Source organism: Nannospalax galili, unplaced genomic scaffold, assembly GCF_000622305.1.
Source record: "Nannospalax galili isolate Female #2095 unplaced genomic scaffold, S.galili_v1.0 scaffold648, whole genome shotgun sequence".
In the NCBI taxonomy this organism is placed as follows: domain Eukaryota; kingdom Metazoa; phylum Chordata; class Mammalia; order Rodentia; family Spalacidae; genus Nannospalax; species Nannospalax galili.
In genome coordinates this window covers 4,912,343-4,931,239 of record NW_008360311.1, presented here as the reverse complement: position 1 = coordinate 4,931,239, position 18,897 = coordinate 4,912,343, and the positions used below count along the sequence as shown (strand labels likewise).

General features: G+C 43.1%; 1 protein-coding gene across 4 annotated transcripts in view; it reads right to left on the bottom strand.

Annotated features, from left to right (window-relative positions):
- Nucleotides 1-335: 335 nt before the first annotated feature.
- The window catches only part of Tatdn3 (TatD DNase domain containing 3), a 25,668-nt gene continuing 7,106 nt past the window's right edge, over nt 336-18,897 (bottom strand). For 2 of the 4 annotated variants that reach the window (XM_008824838.3, XM_008824836.3), the window contains 6 exons: nt 13,675-13,737; nt 10,786-10,895; nt 10,568-10,623; nt 9,220-9,332; nt 5,895-5,975; nt 336-1,664 (listed from right to left, as the gene is read on the bottom strand). In XM_008824838.3, the coding sequence (XP_008823060.1) occupies nt 1,494-1,664; nt 5,895-5,975; nt 9,220-9,332; nt 10,568-10,623; nt 10,786-10,895; nt 13,675-13,737 (594 nt within the window). In that variant the 3' untranslated portion in view covers nt 336-1,493. The remainder of the gene's footprint in view (nt 1,665-5,894; nt 5,976-9,219; nt 9,333-10,567; nt 10,624-10,785; nt 10,896-13,674; nt 13,738-18,897) is intronic. The other 2 variants (XM_008824839.3, XM_008824837.3) reach the window with 2 other exon arrangements.

Below are 18,897 nucleotides of genomic sequence, written 5' to 3'. Positions count from 1 at the left end.
CTGCTTCCCTGTTCACCTTACATCTAGCCCCTCCCCACCCTGCACACCCCAACTAGGAGGTCATGTCCATAGAGGCACGCTGACACTACCTCTGAAGTATACTGAACTCAGCCATCCACACATTTATTACTAAGTACGCAAAGATAAAAAGTCATGGACGATCATAAGCTCATTGTGAAAAGGGGGGGAAGCAAGGGGTTCTTGAGTGTGGCAGTGGCTTTCTCCTCAAGTAGACAACTCTAGGAGCTAGGATGCCACCAAAGCCACCCTAGGCCAGTGGCTTCCAGGTCCTCTGACTCAAACTCAAAGAATGAGTTTCTTGGACAATGGAAGAGTGGCTTTCAGAAAAGAGTTTTATTATAGCTGAGAGCTTAAGAGAAAGGAAGCAAGAGCAGGTCCCAGGGATAGGCTGCCACCAGGGGTCAAGGCTCCACTGGGTTGGGACATGGAGGTGAGCTGGTAGTGCAGCCATCCCACTGACAAGGTATCCATGAACTCTCTTGGGGAGTTTCAGGTCCAGGTTCAAGGGCCAATGAAGCACCTGATCATGCACGGCTTCCCAGCATGCTCATTCAAGTTGCTGTGTAAATGGAGAAAAGAGATAAAAACAAGAAACTAGAGCACAAAACAGAACCTCTAAACATTTTTGGTATTTCCGGCTCCCAATCAGGACAGAACAACCAATGGACCTAAGGACATTCCAGGTCTGGCCAGGACCAAGCTGGTTATCAAAAAGAATTGTGCCCCTAAACTGCCTGACCAGTTTCTTTTCCTTCTCATCAATTCAAGCCCTCGCTCTTGTCTTGCTGTGGTTCAAGGACCAGCAATGCCAGCAGCATCTGAGCATCTTTGGAAATACAGACCCTCTACACCAGACTCTAATATCTTTAGATGACTTAATAGACAATGAGGTTTAAGAAGCACTATAGGGACCTGGAGAGATGGCTCAGTCGGTGACGTGCTTGCTTCACAAGCATGAGGATCTGAGTCAGATCTTCACTGGTGAAACAGTGCTGAGGAATGAGCCTTTGGCCCACTCCTGTCTCCACAGGAATGGACCTGTCCTACTAGGGGGAGGCCCTGCCCACAAGCGCTGCCTTCAGATGTCTGGTGCCCTGCTTGGCATGAGATAAGAAACAGCAAGGCTCCTCCAGGACTTGACTAATTGGGAGTAGCCAAGCTTAGAGTTAGAGCAAGCCCAGGGTTTCAGGATCCAAGTCAAATTTTGCTTTTAGAATATTTCCAGTCCAGAGTGGTAGTACACGCCTTTAATCCCAGCCCTTGGGAGGTAGAGGAAGGCCAATCTCTGTGAGAATGAAGCCAGCTTGGTCTACATAGTGAACTCCAGGCCAGCTGGGCTACAGCAAAGCCGGGGAGGGAGGGAGGGAGGGAAAAAATTTTCTTTAAAACTGTAACTGCTATCCCTATAAAACAACTTCTTCAGATCCTTAATCTAAACATTTGCTTTTCCTAAGTACTGCCCCTGTAGGTGACTAGGTTTTGCAGCGGGTGGTTTGAAGCTCTTTCTGGAGCAGGCACCGAAGCCTGGGAAACAGTTTCAACACGTTCTCTGTCGTCACTTCTATGACTTCTTCCACTGGGATCCCTTTCACTTGGGCAATATATTCTGCTGAAATGGCAATGTTGCAGGGCTCATTCCGTGTCTGAAAGAACAAAGCAGACCCCAGTTCAAATGTGGCACTCGGGTCCTTGGAGACTGTAGTAAAGACAAGAACACGAGCTGGCACACAAAGGAGGAGCGCTGTCCCGATCCTAAAGAACTGACTTTATTAACTCTTTTTAGGGGGGTGCACTTGGCTGGGTGTGGCTACAGTGCTGACTCAGTCTGTGTTGCTCCTCAAGGAGAACCAAAGGTACTTACAGCTGAAGTCCTAAGCGCCCCACACGTGAAGTAGTCTGCACACAGGGAACCTGGGAGAGTAGCCTGCCTAAAGGATTAACTAGCCCTTGTTTTTTTGCTTCAGTGAGTGCACGGTAAGGTCACCCCCTTGCTGCCTAGCTCCTCAGTGCCTGCCCAATGTGGTTAAATTCTACGAGGTGGAGAAAGCCTAGCTCCCTCAGGCTCTGCAAACCCACCAGTTCTCGGGAGCACTCCTGACTTTAATACCCCCATAATCAATATGCACTTCTCAGTGGTGTGTCCTGTACCTGGTAGTGTTTGTTCTTTCTTAATCATAAAATAACGTTACGCCTGCAATCAATAGCATTGAGATTAAATGAAAAAACATCATTGCTGTAATTATAAGTAAGCAGCTACTTGAGACAAAAATATTCAGGGGAATAAATTAATGCAAAAAAACTTCTGGTAATGTAGCCTTACGAAATGAGAAGTATGACAGGGTTTCACGTTCAGAGCTGTTCATACTGTTTAAAATACACAGGCATGGTAGGGAACTTGGGAGGAGAGGCAGGATGATAAGGAGGCAAGGCCAGGCTCAGTTATATACTGAGTATGAGGCCAGCCTGGGCTACAAGAGATCTTGTCTTAGAAAATAAAACAACAAAAAACCCCCAAAACAATATAAATGACTTGTAACAAGTTTTTACCCTGGAATATTATGTAGTTATTAAGCACTTTGAGGAAGAGTATATTTATTAATGTATATTAATAAAAGCAAGGTATAAAATAATATGTTCAGGCTAATCGTATTTTAAGGAGAACATATATATGTGAACCCATATGTGGCTAGAACACAGTCTGGAAGGGCACAAGAGCTTGAAGCTAGTGCTTTTTCATAGGTAAATTTGTTCCCTTCATAGACTATCTCATTTAACCTGTAAATAACTGTGAGATAGGTACTATCGGTAGACCTGTTCACAGGTCAGGTGGAATCCTGAGAAGCTATAAACAGCCCCATACCGTTCCACCCAGCACCTCACTTCAGAATTTGGGCTCACAGCTCCTGTATTGGAGAGGTCACCTCTGGGGGAGCGGGGCAGGTAAATGGTATAATTTTTTTCCTTTAGGATCTTCTGTGTTTCTTAATTTTCTAGAACAAACATTTTTTAACAAAAAGTATATCTAATAATCATTTATTCAATATATACTTATGGTGGAACCTTGCCACAAACTCAGCTTTTGTCAAACCAACTAAATATAAATAGAAAACTGAGTTACAATAGCATTCACATTTATTCCTATTTAGTGATAAAAATGGTAGTTTCTTTCTTTGCACCGGACAAGGGCCAGGAAGGCAGTCCTAGTCACCACTCCGGAGGTCTTCTGCCCAAAGCAAAGACGCAGGTTAGGGTCATCCAAGTTCTCATTGCTTCATCTTTTACATTCTTATAGAAGCTGATTTATAAAAATCAACACAAATTGAACATGAACACAACTCACATTGCAATAATAATCACACAACAATCTTCACTGCTTCTGTACCTCTGTTTTGTTTTGTCTTTTATTTTAAGATAAGATCTTGTTCTATAGCTCAGTCTGGACTGCAACTCACTATCAGACCAGACAATTATCCAGACTGGTCTCAAACTTGTAGAAGTTGTCCTGGCTCCACCTCTCAAGTGCTGGGATTACAGGAGTGACCACCACACTCAGCTGCTCAGCTGCTCCTGAACCTCTTCCAAGTGTGGGCATGGAGACTCAGATCTGATTACACATTAAATTACACATCAAGATGTAACAGTAATAGCCAGATGTGGTGGCTCACTCCTTTAATCCCAGCACACGGGAGGCAGAGGCAGACAAGTTCCAGGCCAGCCGGGGCTACAGGAGGACCTCAAAAAGATCAAAAAAGTGGCTCAGCAGTTAAGAGCACAGGTTGCTCTTGCAAAGGACCTGGGTTCAATTCCCAGCACCCATCTGGCACCTAACTGTCCCTAACTCCAGTTCCAGGGGATCCGATGCCCTCTTCTGACCTCCCCAGGCATTGCATAACACAGGTGCACTTACACACATGCAGGCAATACACTCATACACATAATAAAAATAATAATAAAAATATTTATTTGGGGAAAGAGCATCCATGCCATGCATGGTGTGCATGTAGAGGTCAGAGGACACATGCATGAGTCAATTCTCTCCTTCCACCATGTGTGTCTCAGAGATCAAACTCTGATTGTCAGGCTTGGTAGCAAGCACTTTCACCTGCTGAGCCATCTTGGTTACCCTTGCTTCTTTTTTGTTGCTGTTTTAAAAGTGTGTGTGTGTGTGTGTGTGTGTGTGTGTGTGTGTGTGCACGTGTGGAAGACAGAACAATTTTCTCCAGTTAGTTCTCTCCTTCTACTGTGTGGGTCTTGGAGATCCAACTCAGGTTATTAGGGTTGTCACAACCTCCTTTACTCACTGAGCTATTTTGCTGGCCACTCTTATTTCTGTTTCCCACTCATTGGGTCATGTCTCTAGAACCTGCAATAGCTCCTTTTGCCAGAGTCCACTGTCTGCCTTTTAAAACCTGGGCTGGCAAGATGGTTTAGCAGGTAGAGGTGCTTGCCACCAAACCTTAATCTGACTTCAATCTCTGCAACTCATGTTAGAAAGAACCAACTTCAAACATTGTCCTCTGACCCTCACACATGCACTATGGCAAGGGCACACAGACAAATAAGAAATTTAATAATAACTGGTGGTGGGGGGCACCTTTGGTCTTACTCCATATTCTTACCTGGGCTTGCCTCACATCCTTTGTCTTATTGGATCAGGTCAGTATGGTCTTCAAACTTCTCCAGTCCCAGGCCCTTTCTGCTCTTTTAGTGCCCTCTGCCAGGGATATGCTGGCTCTGTTTTGCTTATAAACCCTGCCCTTCCTTAAAAGCTCATAGCAAATTGCAGTCCTTTCAAGGTTCTCCTCTGCCTCCCCACCCCCATCATTCACAATGATCATGTTGAAACTGTGGCAGTTCTTGATGTCCTTGTATCTCTTCAACCCTGTCCGGTAACTCTCAGGTTTCCCCCAGACTAGTGTATAGTGTCTGAGCCTTTAGTCACCCCACCTCTCTAGGCTCAGGGAGCAAATAGTTCTTCCCATCTGCCTCAGCTTGGTGAGGAGAAAGGGTAGAAACATTTAGGTTTTTATTTGGAAGAGATGTACCCTAGCTCAGAAAAATGTTACTGAATAGGTTAATGCTGTTGTAATGAAATGCTTCTTCTAATTAAAAAAAAAAGTACATGCTTTATTATTTGCTAAATGTTAAAAAGAACCAATTATTAGACTAAATACGTGCTTTCTATGTCAGTATGTTCAAATAATTCTAAATTTGTCATCAAAGCACTGAAATGGGTACCAAATTATTACCTCTAATTGGGATAAGTAATAAAACCATTAAAAAATAAAAAAATAATAATAATAAAATATAAAAAAGAAGGCATGCCCCCAATCAAATCATGTTCTCTGGAGCAACAGCATTATTTAGAAAGGAACTTGAAGTTAAATGAACTCTCAACATTAGAATTCTATTACAGCTATTGTATTAGTCACTTTTCTGTTGCTGTGATAGAAACACTGACCAAAGCAACTTATAGAAGGAAGAGTTTACTTGAGCTTACGGTTCCAGGGGAATTACAGTCTGTCATGGCGGGGGTGGGGGGGAGCATGGTGGCTGGAGGTGGCTGGAGCAGGAGCAGCAGAAGTTAAACTCTCATATCTTCAAGCAGGCACAGGAAACAAGAGAGCAACTCAAGATTCCACAAAGCTTAAGAACTCTCTAAGCCCACCCCGTGATGTACTACCTGCAGGACAGCCTTCTAAGACCTCCCAAAACAGCACCACCAACTGGGGACAGAATGTCCCAATACTTGGAGCCTATGGGGGACATTTTCATTCAAGCCACATTTATACTATAACGAGTCACAACTAAACCAAAAACGGTGCAGATGAAAGATACAATCTATATGATGTACAAACTAGAAAATCATTTACCTGTTTTTCTGGTCCTAGTGCAGGTGAATCTGTTTCTAAGCAGATAGAAGTCAAAGGCAACTGTTTCACAAGTTTCTGCTTCTTAGAGAAAAGAGAGTAAGTTTAAAACACGAGAAAATAGAGATAAAAAGGAGCATTAACCTGACATGCAAATCATCTTATTCTGCAAGAATCTAAAATCCACCTTAAGTCTGTGGCCAGCACTGCCCAGGTGGCGGCTGTGCACTCACAGATCCGCCCTTGACAGCCATGTTCAAACAGAAACATTGCCAAGATTTTTCTGAAGCTTCCAGTGAACCAAATAGTAACCAAGCAAAAGTAAGACAGCCCCCACAAGTCAACAAAAAGACAACTGATGATAAAGAGACTTAAATTTTTCTTTGGTTGGGGGCTGGAGAGATGGCTCAGTGGTTAAGAGCACTGACTGCTCTTGCAGAGGACCTGGGTTTGATTTCCAATGCCCATATGGCAGCTAACAACCATCTGTAACTCCAGTTCCAGGGGATCTGACACCTTCTGACCTATGTAGGCATTGCACAACACAAGTGCACTTACATACAAGCAGGCAATACAGTTAGACACATAAAATAAAATTTTAAAAAATTTTAAAAATTTTTGGCTAGACTTCAATTGTGCATTCTTTACATTAGGTTTGTGTGTGTGTGTGTGTGTGTGTGTGTGTGTGTGTGTGTGTGACACAGGGTCTCCTGTAGCCCCAGCTGTCCTGGAACTCCTGGAACTTGCTATGTAGACCAGGCTGGCCTTGAACTCAACGAGATCCACCTGCCTCTGCCTCCCGAGTGCTGGGATTAAAAGTGTGCACCACCACGTCTGGCTGCATTAGTTTTTTAAAAAATGATAGAGAACTGTGTTTCACAGAATTGAGGGCATCAGTGACTGTAACCTGAATTCTAATCTCACAAAGAAGATGAAAAAAATGAGTGTATTAAAATTAATCAAATATGGTAAGTTACCTAGGATTCTTTTAAATATTTTGAACTATATTTCACATGCCATAATAGTCATGTTTTAAATATACACAAATCAAGTTGAGGGTGTAGTTCAGTGGTAGAGCGCCTGCCTAACATGCATGAAGCCTTGGATTCGATTCTTAACATTGAAAAAATATACATATGTGAGCACATATATAACTACATATGACACATGAAGAGCCAGAATGCTCTGACTCCATTTTGGCTAGCTTCTTTAGACAAGCCCAGACAAGCTCAGGCATATTGTACATGTAAAAGCCTTATAAGGTAACTTCTGGCTCTAAAAGATATCAGTCAGCACATTCCAATGTCCTGAAGATAGCCCCTACCGATCAAGACTTCCCCCGTACACAGGATATGGGAAGATCCAATTATTTTAAAAAATGCTTGGCGCGCGCGGGTTTCTGTGGAGTGCCCCAATAAAAGCTCCTGCCTGCTATTGTTCGGGGCCAGACTCCATCTTTGGCTCGTGAAGTCTGTGCCTGGCCAGCTGCCATTTGGTTGTTGTCTTTTTTTTTTTAACTTTAAATTCTTGTATAAACTTTTTGTATAATCTTTTTGGGTATCTGTGGGAATTATTCTTGATTCTCAAACCCTAACAACATATATAATTCAGTGGTTTTTACTACATATACAAGCCTGTGCCATCATCAAATACCACTCCTAAAACACTATCACCCCAAACCCATTAGCAGTCACTTCCCATTTGTCCTTCCAATCCCTGGCAACCACTAACCCACTTTCTGTCTCTATAGATTTGCCTGGCCTGGGTATGTCCTATAAATGGAACCACACAATCTGTGGTCTTCTGTGTCTGGCTATTTTCTCCCAACATGATCTAGGTTCATCCATGTTGTGGCATGATTCAAGAGTTCATCCCTCCATCTGGCTAATACTCCACTGTATGGGTAAAGCAGACTGTTTCCATCAGCAGATGCACTTCTCAGGTTGTTTCTATTCTTCGGCTGTTAGGAATAAGGCTGCTGTCAGCACCCACACACCAGTGTCCTTATGGGCATGCTCCCCCCCTTCCTTGGGTATCTTCCTAGGGTGGAAGGGTGGGTAACACAGTAATTCTAGGTTGAAGTTCTGAGGAGCTTCCAGACTCAGAGGGGAGGTGGTGTCTTGTGGTGCTTTGCATTTTCTAGAGGAAAGTGCTGCTGGCACCTTCTGTGACGTACTGACCATGTACATGCTTCCTCTAGTGCCTATTTAAATCTGTTGCCCACTTCTCAACCAGGTTGTTGTGTTTTTTTCTGTGTGTGTGTGTGTGTGTGTGTGTGTGTGTGTATGAGTGTATTGCCTGCATGTATGTGAGTGCACCCGTGTCATGCAATGCTGCGGAGGTCAGAAGAGGGCTTCAGATTCCCCTGGAACTGGAGTTAAGGACGGTTTGTAGCCACCATATGGGTGCTGGGAATTGAACCCGGGTCCTCTGCAAGAGCAGTCAGTATCTGTCTTTCATTGCTTGTGCTTTTGGCATCATCTCCAGGAAACCACCGCCTGATCCAGCATCAAAAAATTTACACCCATTTCTTTCTGACAGTCGGGCCTGGTGGCGCACACCTTTAATCCCAGCACTCAGGAGGCAGAGACAGGCAGACCCTCTGTGAGTTCAAGGCCAGCCTGGTCTACAGAGTTCCAGGCAGCTGGAGCTACAGGGAGACCATGTCTCAAAAAGACCAGAAAAAAACAAACAAACAAAAAAAAAACTTTGGCTCTTAGGGCCAGAGAGATGGCTCAATGGTAAAGAGCACTGGCTGCTCTTGCAGTGGACCCAGGTTTGATTCCCAGTACACACATGGTGGCTAACCACCATCTGTAACTCCAGTTCCAGGGGATCTGACACCCTCTCCTGACCCCCTCTTGAATTGCACTACATGGGTGTACTTACACACGTGCAGGCAGTACACTCATACACATAAAAAAAAATTGGCTCTTACATTTAGGTCTCTGATCCACTCTTCTTTAAAGATTTGTTTCATTTGTAGTGTGTGTGTGTGTGTGTGTGTGTGTGTGTGTGTGTGCGTGCGCGCACACACCCGCAGAGACCAGAAGAGGTTGTCATATCCCCTAGGACTGGAGTTAAGGACAGTTGTTAGCTGCCATATGGGTGCGGGGTGCAGGGAACCAAACCTGGGTCCTCTGCAAGAGCAGCCAAGTGCTCTTAACTGCTGAGCCACCTCTCTAGTCCCTCTCTGATCCAATTTTGAGTTCAGTTTTTGTATGTAGGAATAGAGAACTAAGATTAATTTTTGAAATGTAACTAGAAAAGCTTATGTTTTAAGTTCTACCTTACAAAGTGTTGAATAAGCATTAATTAAGGGCTTTACCTGTCCACTTCGTATGATGGATGGGGGAATTGAGAAGAAGTACCCAGCTCTTACTCCTTCCATGGCTACAGATGGCCGACCATCAAATGCATGCAGTAATACCTGGTCAGCACCTCCCCCAAAAAGAAAAAAATTCAGAGTTGCATTTTGTTTCCTCAACAAAGAATTTCCCATTAAACAACAGAGATTTGAATTTTAAGTAAATATTTGTCACCATGCTATAAAGGTCAGATTCTATGGCTTCTAAAGTTTGGAGAGTGTTCAAAAGGAGAATAAAAATAAGTTCTTAATCTATAGAATAAAATGGTTAAGTAATATTGAAATGCAATTTTTAGAACAATTATTTAAACCTTCTACAGCATCAAATTTTTTCTGTACATCCTCCTAATAGGAAGTTTTTATGCAAACTGGCTTTCCTAATAGGAACCACAGAAGAAAAAATGGAGAGCTAATGCACATATTAAAGACCTGGGTTCACAGAATCAATTCAGTCTCAGTTTCTCTCCTCTCTCTCTCTCTCTCTCTCTCTCTCCCCCCGCCCCTCCCCCATGTGTGCAAATATATTACTTTGTTTGCCAGTGTTTGTAAATTACTTTAGTTGGTCACAACCAACCAACATTTGTTTTTGTATACAATCCATAGATCTAAACATACCTGTGTGTAAATATGTATATAAATATATATATTGCTTATTAAGCTTCTACCAGTTTTTCATATATATATATATATATGCATCTCAAAAGAAAGTATATTTCTTATTATGGAGGGTACTTTAAAAACTTTTTGAAAAAGAATAAAAGATGGTGCTGGAGAGATGGCTCAGTGGTTAAGAGCACTGGTTGTTCTTGCAAAGGACCCAGGTTCAGTTTCCAGCACCCACATGGTGGCTAACAACCATTCATAACTTCAGTTCCAAGGGTTCTAACACCCTCTTCTGACCTCCACAGGAACTGCACAATACACGTATGGGTGCACATGCACACATCCAGGCAATACCCTCATACACATAAAATAAAAAAAATAAATAAAATATTTTAAAAAGAGAATAAAAGGATGCTAGAAGTTACATGTTTAGGAAAATCCTGAGAAGGTGACCGTGTACTTTATATAGTGATTTAGAAACTGGAGCTTCAAGTGTTCATTTTCTTGGTCAAGCCTAATACAAAACTGCACAAAACCCTTGAAATCACAGCCTGACTTGGAGACTCATCTAGGCTATCTACCTCCACCCTTGCTACATTCCCGTCTCTTTAAGAAATCAAATGGAAACATGATTTGTTCTTTGAGAGCCTGAACTGGAATTGTGAGACTTGCATGTTAGGCACGTTTCTCTCAGGAACTCAAATACCGTGTTCACGTAAGAGGCTGATGGTCGGCCTTCCAGCTGAGCGTGAGTGGACATTTCTGTTTGACAACAAAAAAATTCCTTTTAAGACGCTTAGATATCAGAGTATTGTTTTGTTGTATTAAAATAATTCAGAGAAAAGAGATGTAGAGCTCCATCTCAAGAGAGCTCTGGCCACATTTAATTTACTCCATAGTTAACATAGAAAAACAGTGACCTACAAAGGCAAACCCAGCCTTCTGGCTAACTGGACCTGTCTGATCAGGACTTGTCTCTGCTCTTCCTTCTGCTCATCAGTGCCCGCAAATCTGGGGGAAAAATCTAGCCCGACCTGTAACAGGAAGATTAAAAAAAAAAAAAAATCACAGTTATGGCTTAATGAGTCCCCAAAGAGAAATGATGAAATCAGTGCTGTTCAATAGAACTCCAGCATGAGCCACATACACACACACGTCACACTCTATAGTAGCCACATACACACACACGTCACACTCTATAGTAGCCACATACACACACACGTCACACTCTATAGTAGCCACATACACACACACGTCACACTCTATAGTGGCCACATACACACACACGTCACACTCTATAGTGGCCACATACACACACACGTCACACTCTATAGTAGCCACATACACACACACGTCACACTCTATAGTAGCCACATTAAGTGTTAGCCAAGGGAGGGCTCAGAGGTTAGGAGCACTTGTTGCTCTTGCAGAGGACCCGGGTATGAGTCCCAGCACCCATGTCAGGTGGCTTACAATGGCCTATAACTCCAGTTCCAGGGGATCTGACACCCTCCTTTGGCTTCCCAGGGATACTGCACATGTATGGTGTACATAAACTCATGCAGGTACACACACACACACACACACACACACAGAAATTAAAAAAAAATCTTTAAAAACTATTAACAAAAATAGGTATAATTAATTTTAATACTACACTTTATGCATTCCTGTGTGTAATTATTTTATACTCCTTTGTGGGGACACTGAAACTTAAAACCCACTGTGTTTTGCACTTATGCATGTCTCAGTTTGGGGCAGTCACATTTCATGTGCTCAAAAGCCACACATGGTCACTCACTGGACCACACAGATGGCAGATGATTGTTCCCACTGATGCTGCCTGGGCACGTGTTCTGATTAGTATTCAGAATTTACATCATTTCTTGTCTGTCATCTTTACTAGATACTAAATGATAAAAATACCATTATAAATAATCTAATGTTCCTTTAATTACAAATTCTAAAGTATGCTGTAAAATTATTTAGGAAGGCTACATAACAAGAAACAGTGCCAGACAGGAGAAACTTTCCTTTGAGTTGTTGTCCAGGGTAGTCCAAGAGACTCCCAAAATTACACAGACTATTGCCACAGCCTTTGGCTGCCTCCCAGAATCTGAAGGTAATACCTTATTTGATGAAGACAGGACATACTTCAGACACAGAATTTGGAGCAATGGAGTTAGAACTGACCTGGAAGCCACCTCCCCTGAAGGCCAGCTCTCATAGCTTTGTTGAGCACTACACAAACTGGTAAGGGAGAACATCAATCAATGGTCCAAACCCAGCTTTAAAGCCTAAAACCACATCAATGACTGCCATAGCAAACAACATTGGTACAGTAATGGCTCTTTTACCTTGGGGGTAATCAACAGCTACCTAATTGGACTTAAAGCCCACTCAATGAGCAGAAACTCATGTCTGGTACTGTAAACATAGCCAAATACACATAGGTGAGAGGTCATAGATCTTAGAGAAAACCCCAAGGCTGTCACATCCCTAGACAAATGTAATTACTATGTGCAAAATATGGATCCTTAAATTTACAGACAAGTATCTCAGTCACCACCCATCAAATTAACTTCCTTTTCAACAGAGATTACTATAGACCTCCATGACAGAGATTATCTGTGACTTGCCCAAGCCTAAGTGGCACATCTACAATGCAACCTCTATACCTAAGGCTTATGGAACACAGAACAAGGGATGAAGAGAACACTAATGCACCTTTCAGTTCTCATCAATGAAGCTTCCTCATGGAACAGGGGGCCAGGAAGACAGGTCACAAATGGCCAAAACAGAGTGTAGGTCCTTGGACAGAACTATATTAAAATCCGCCCATCCAGGGCTCAGGGACCATTGTGAAAGGGGTGGAAATATTTTAAAAGCTGGGGAGGAGGTGCATGACCACATGCAAATAAGAGTCCTTCAGGCTCCTGGGACTCTTCTCATATGAACCTACAGCAATGGTGTCAGCATGCACAAGACCCATGCAAACTTAAGCAGACAGAAACCCAACAGAACTGTGGAAATGGACAGCAGGCCCCAATCTTAGTTGAAGAACTATTGGCAGTTCATTACTGCTGGATGAGGAAGAGCTGATCTTCATGAAGGGACTCTAGATAGGCTGACTAGACCTCAATGGATGAACTTGCACTGAGAGACATCTGAGGACACTAACGTGACATGAAAGGACTAACACAAATGACAGAATGTATGAACTCCTAACGGGGAGCTATGGGAGGGTCCTCACAGGAGGGGTGTAATGATGATTAAGATGTTCTGTATGAAGTATCTAAAAATTACTTAGGAAGGGTCCAGACTGTTTTATTTTTCTAATTTTAAAAATTACATTTGGGGGTGGGGAGCAGAGGGGGGGCACATACATGCCACAGTGTGCATCTAGAAGTCAGAGGACAACTTGGGGGGAGTCAGCTCTCTCTGTCCACCGTGTAGGTCTTGTGTAGCAAACTTAGGACTTCCAACTTGGTAGCAATCCCTAGTAAACTAGCTGAGTATTTCGTTGGCCCTCTATAGATTTTTAGCTCACCAGAACAATAGCCATACTTAAGTAAAGGCAAAGTGTTCAGAAATACTGTTAGCAGTTTTCTTCCATTAAGATACACTAAGACAGGGCTCTCTATTGATTCATTCTCGTGTCCTTGCTTACTGAAGAAGTATTAACCAATTCTTAGTAGGCTGAACAGGGTGAACATAATCATCCAAGTCAGGTATAATCACTAGTACTGAACTAGGTTATCTTCACATAGAGATCCAGATTAGCCATCCTTTAATCAGCTAATGGCTCTTTACCTCTCCAATTGCCAACAACCGATCCTTGTAATTCTCGATAATAGGCAAAGCCACATCCAAATCCTGGGAGGAAAAAGAAATGAATTTGTTAATTCAGAAATATTTGGAATAATATTTCAGGAGTACCTGTAATGTGTCAGGCCTATGCTAGGTGGGTACTCTGCATCCATTTAATCCAGTTAACCAATCAACGAAGGGAATTCTGATCTTCCTATAATTTGAGTAGCTCTACCTATAAATCTAAAGTAGAAGTACCCCACACCTATTCAGGTTACAAGAACACAAGCTCCCACTTACATACTGCCTTCTGCTTAGGAGGCCTTCCCTGGCAGAGGTCCTGCTTGGCCTTCCTGGAAGGCCAGGTGGAAGTGGCTGACAGGAAGTAAGCCACCAGGAGGGAGTCTCCACATGACGAATGCACTGTTTTGTTTTCCTCTTAAATCCAACTAGTTTATTAGTTTATAATAGTGATAATCCCTTCCTTTGTTCTCTTTTCACTGATTTGTCTTTATAATCTTGTTTGATTTGTACTAAGAGTTCAACAATACAACCAGTGCACACCACAAGCCTGTCTGGTAGGTGCTGAAGTAGTGTGTACATTGATAGCCATATACTAATTAGATTACCTTTTGTATTTAAGAATTTGACCTTAAAATATTTTTTAAAAGGGGGGGGGGCACTGGAGAAATGGCTCAGTGGTTAAGAACACTGGTTGTTCTTGCACAAGACCTGGGTTCTAATCCCAGCACCCACATGGCAGCTAACAACTGTCCTAACCCTAGTTCTAGGGGATCCGACAGTCTCTTCTGTCCTCCAAAGGAACTGCACATGGGTGCACTTACCTACATGCAGGCAACACACACATACACATAAAATAAAAATAATAAATAAAATATTTTAAAAAAAGAATTTGACCTGAGATGGTTCCCTTCTAAGGCAAAGACAAAAATATAGAAAATTGCTTGCAGATACTTTTAAAACCATTTTGTGGGTTTTATTTTCAGGATATGTAAATTGTGAAGTATTCCCATCGAGGAGAATCAGAATAAGACAGAGCTAAGGAAAGGAAAACAGATGTCACAAGAATGGGAGACTTTATGGTTGTGGAGCAAGGGGAGGTGGAGGCTGAGGAAGAGCACATGAAGGCCTCAGAACTATAGAGCAGACTTGACAAAGAAGATAACCCTGTCTGGAGGACCTAATGAAGAGTGTGGGCCTACAGCCAGGGAAGCTGACGGCGGCTGACTGGCTGACAGTGCCAGACAAGGCCTCCTCCTTACCAAATGCCCAAACTACTCTGTCACACTAAGTTGTTCAGGCTGGCCTTGAACTCACTCTGCAGCCCAGATAGGCCTTGAATTTGCAAGCCTTCTGCCTCCGTCTCCTGAGTAACTGAGATTACAGGCTTTACTAGCAGACATCATCACTCATTTCAGCAGCTCTAACGGTAACGCTAAGGCTTTCTACAGGTCTGTTGCTGACCTCGGCTCTAGTCTTGCTGCTCCATAAAGCCTCAAGTTCCTTAACAGATAATGGTTCTACTGTGAGTTTCTAACTGAAGACCCTTTACCCCATGCCCTGTGCTTGGGGTAATGCCACTGTGTATGCACTGCTCATGCATTATAATGCAACTGCTCATGATTTATAAACAGACTGGGTAAAGTCAAGTGAGTGCCACAGCTCATAGACACAGTAGTCAAGTCTGTCAGGCTCTGAAGCCCACGTGCTTCTAGCATGTGCTACTGAAAAGGGGTCAGGGTGGGAGGCAAGAAAGAACAGGGAGACAAAAGGAAAGATTTATTCTAAATATTTCAAAATAATTACTTTTTTAAAACAAATTTTGGTTTTGTGAGATACAGTCTCACTGCTCAGGCTGACCTGGAACTTGCATGCAGCCCAGACTGGCCTCACACTCTTTGTCCTGCCTCAGCTTCCCAAGTGCTGGGATGACAGCTGTGTGGAACCACACCTGGCTATCACACTTTTCAAGTTTTTAGAGCAGTGATCAAGCACATCACAGAAGTAAGGAGCGCCTAGTAAGGAGCGCACTAACTAGAGGGCATACACCCTGGCTGCAAGCAGCCGCAGACAGTGTAGCCTGTGAATTGTGGTTCTCCTTAGAATCCCTATCGCCTAAACTGTGCCTGGTAATAGTGTTGATGGAGTAAGTGAACGAATTCAGGAATATGCTGAAAGACTTGTGTGATGCTAAGGCATTCATTTTAGGAACCAAATTAACTGCATCAAGCTCATTATATCTCTGGTTTCCACATCTCATGTGCCTGAAAGTTCTAAGGATACAGGTATAGTTCTTACTTTACAGTTTATAATCGAGTGAGCACAGAGGCCTACTGTGGACTACTGGTACGAATGAGTAAAACAAGCTGACTTTCATCTCAGCTCCATTCCGAGGCTATCCTGAAATCTGATGTGTTCACATCTGCTTTGAGAACGAAGAATTACCAATACATTATTGTAGCACTGATTACTTTTATCAGTTAGACGATCCTATTGACTCCACATGCACAACAAACATGCAAATCCACCATTGTCTTCACTTGCCCTGCTGCCACTCTGATCCGGTCCGTCAGTTCTGTGTGGACACAACACTTAGTTCTGTGTGGACACACCAGTTCTGTGTGGACACACCACTTAGTTCTGTGTGGACACGCCAGTTCTGTGTGGACACACCAGCCTTCTGACTAGTCCTCGTCTTCCCTCTCTGCCTCTCCAAAACCTGTTGTTCTGTCATGGCCAAGATCATTTCAAAATATAGATCTCACCTTGTCATTCCTCACTTCAAATCCTCCATGGCACAGAACTAAAGCTCACAAAGCCCCTTGTGAGACTGCCCAATTGCCCAACCCTGTCCTTGCCATTCTCCACACCAGCCTTCTATTTTGTTTTAAGACACGGTCTCCCTGGAGCCCCAGATGGCCTAGAACTCACTATGTAGCCCAGGCTGGCCTCGATCTCACAGAGACCCACCTGCCTCTGCCTCCTGAGTACTGGGATTAAAGGTGTGGCCACCACCTCAGGCTCAGCCTTCCATTCCTGATTACATTGGGTTCATTCCTACTTTGGGCCCTTTGTGCTGTTAGGTTTGCATGTGAGTCTCCAACAAGTTCAATAACTATCTTACTCAACACACAGCAGAGCCTGAAGTGAATTAAAAGTAATTCTGTCTTGAAATAAGCAGTTATTCTGGCTACCTTAATGTAGTAAAAACGGCCTACAGCTTAATTTATTTATAACAAAAGACAGTTATTTCTTTGAGATGAAGTTGTTGACTCCATTATGTGGCAAAACACTCAAGAAACTGTCTTCCTGATGCTGAATCAGGAGGTATGTACGAAACACAGACATAGTGAGTTCTTTGAGTCAGTGAGACCTTGTGGGTAGGGTGTTTTCAGAGCGAGTATATAATCAATGCAATATAATAGCTTGAGAGTACTCTTCCAATGCTGTTTCCATGGTCAAAGAAGATGCTTTACTTGAACTCATCTGTTCCCTGCTGTATGGCACTTCAACAGGGCCTCACTCTGTAGCCCAGCTAGACTGGAACTTACAGTAATCCTCCTGCCTCATCATCTTTGAGTGCTGGGACTACAGATATGAGCCACCAAACTGAGTTACATCTTTGTTTTTCTGGACAGACTATAACTTTGTATGGGAGTACATGTGCATGTAGGTGTGCATATGTGTGTAGGCCAGATGTTAATCTTGGGTGTTATTTCTCAGGTACTATCCACACTGTATTTTGAGAGCTTGTTTAGAGGTTCTAGCAGGGGAACACAGCTACTTGTATACCCTTGACTGAAGACCGGTCATCCTCTATCAGGCAAGGTCGTCCTCTTTGACTGAGCACAGCTTTGGGAGGGTGCATGTGGAGATGTGGAGCACTGAGAGAGGAAGGGACACCTGCCTAGCCAGCCAGATCAGTCGAATCAACCTTGGCAATCAGTGGGGTAACAGATGTCGTAGTCAGATGGCCCTCACATCCCACATTGTATTTTGAGACAGGCCCATTCACTGGGACCTGGGGCTTGTTGACCAGGTTAGGCTGGTTGGCCAGTGAGACCTAGGCCTCCTCCTGTCTTCCCCAGCTCTGGGATTACAAGTGTGCACCATCAAAACTGATTTTTTTTTTCCTTTTTTTTTTAGCATGAGTCCTGGGGATCTAACTCAGGTCTTTCCACTTGTGCAACAAGCACACCTCTGCCATTGTTTTTTGCTAAAGCAATATGACACAGGGTAAAAAAACACAGAAAAAGTAATCCGTAATTCTACTAGCTCATCATGTCAGAATTCTGAAGCCAGCTGCCGCCACCTCTCGGTAGGGTCTCAACTCCATAGTCACAGTTGGTCTGGAACTCACTATGTACACCAGGCTGTTGTCCTCAAGCTTGTGATAATCCTCTTGGCTCTGTTTCCCAAGAGCTGGTATCACAGGTATGAGTCACCAGGCTTGGCTATGTTTTTCTCAGTCTTTCTTTCAACCTACAGATGAGATAGATAGATAGATAGACAGATAGATAGATAGATAGGAAGAAAGGTAGATAGATGATAGACATATAGATAATAGATGATTGATAGATAAATAGATAGATGATAGATAGATAGATAGATAGATAGATAGATTTGATTTTATTTTTATGTGTATGAGTGTTATGCTTACATGTATGTAAGTGTACCCATGTCATGCGGTGCCCAAAGAGGGTATTGGATCCCCTGGAACTGGAGTTAGAGCTGCCATGTGGTGCTAGGAACTGAGCCCAGGTCCTATGCAAGAGCGGCCAGTGCTCTTAGCTGCTGAGCCATCTCTCCAGCCCTGAATATATTCTTTTTTAAAAATATTTTATTATTTTATGTGTATGCGTGTATTGCCTGAATATAGGTAAGCGCACCCGTGTTGTGCAATGCCCACAGAGGACAGAAGACGCTGTCAGATCCCCTGGAACTGGAGTTACAGACAGTTGTTAACTGCCATGTGGATGCTAGGATTTGAACCCGAATCTTCTGCGAGAACAGCCAGTGTTCTTAACTGCTGAGCCATCTCTCCAGCCCCATATATTCTTTTTAAAAAATATATTTTTATTTAGCATGAAGAAGCCAGAGCGGTCTGCGTCCCGATTCCCTATTGGCAATTTGGGTAACCTCTTCAGAGGATGGTGTGATAAGAATAGGAGGTAGGAATTGGCTAGGCAGCTAGGGTAAAAAGAC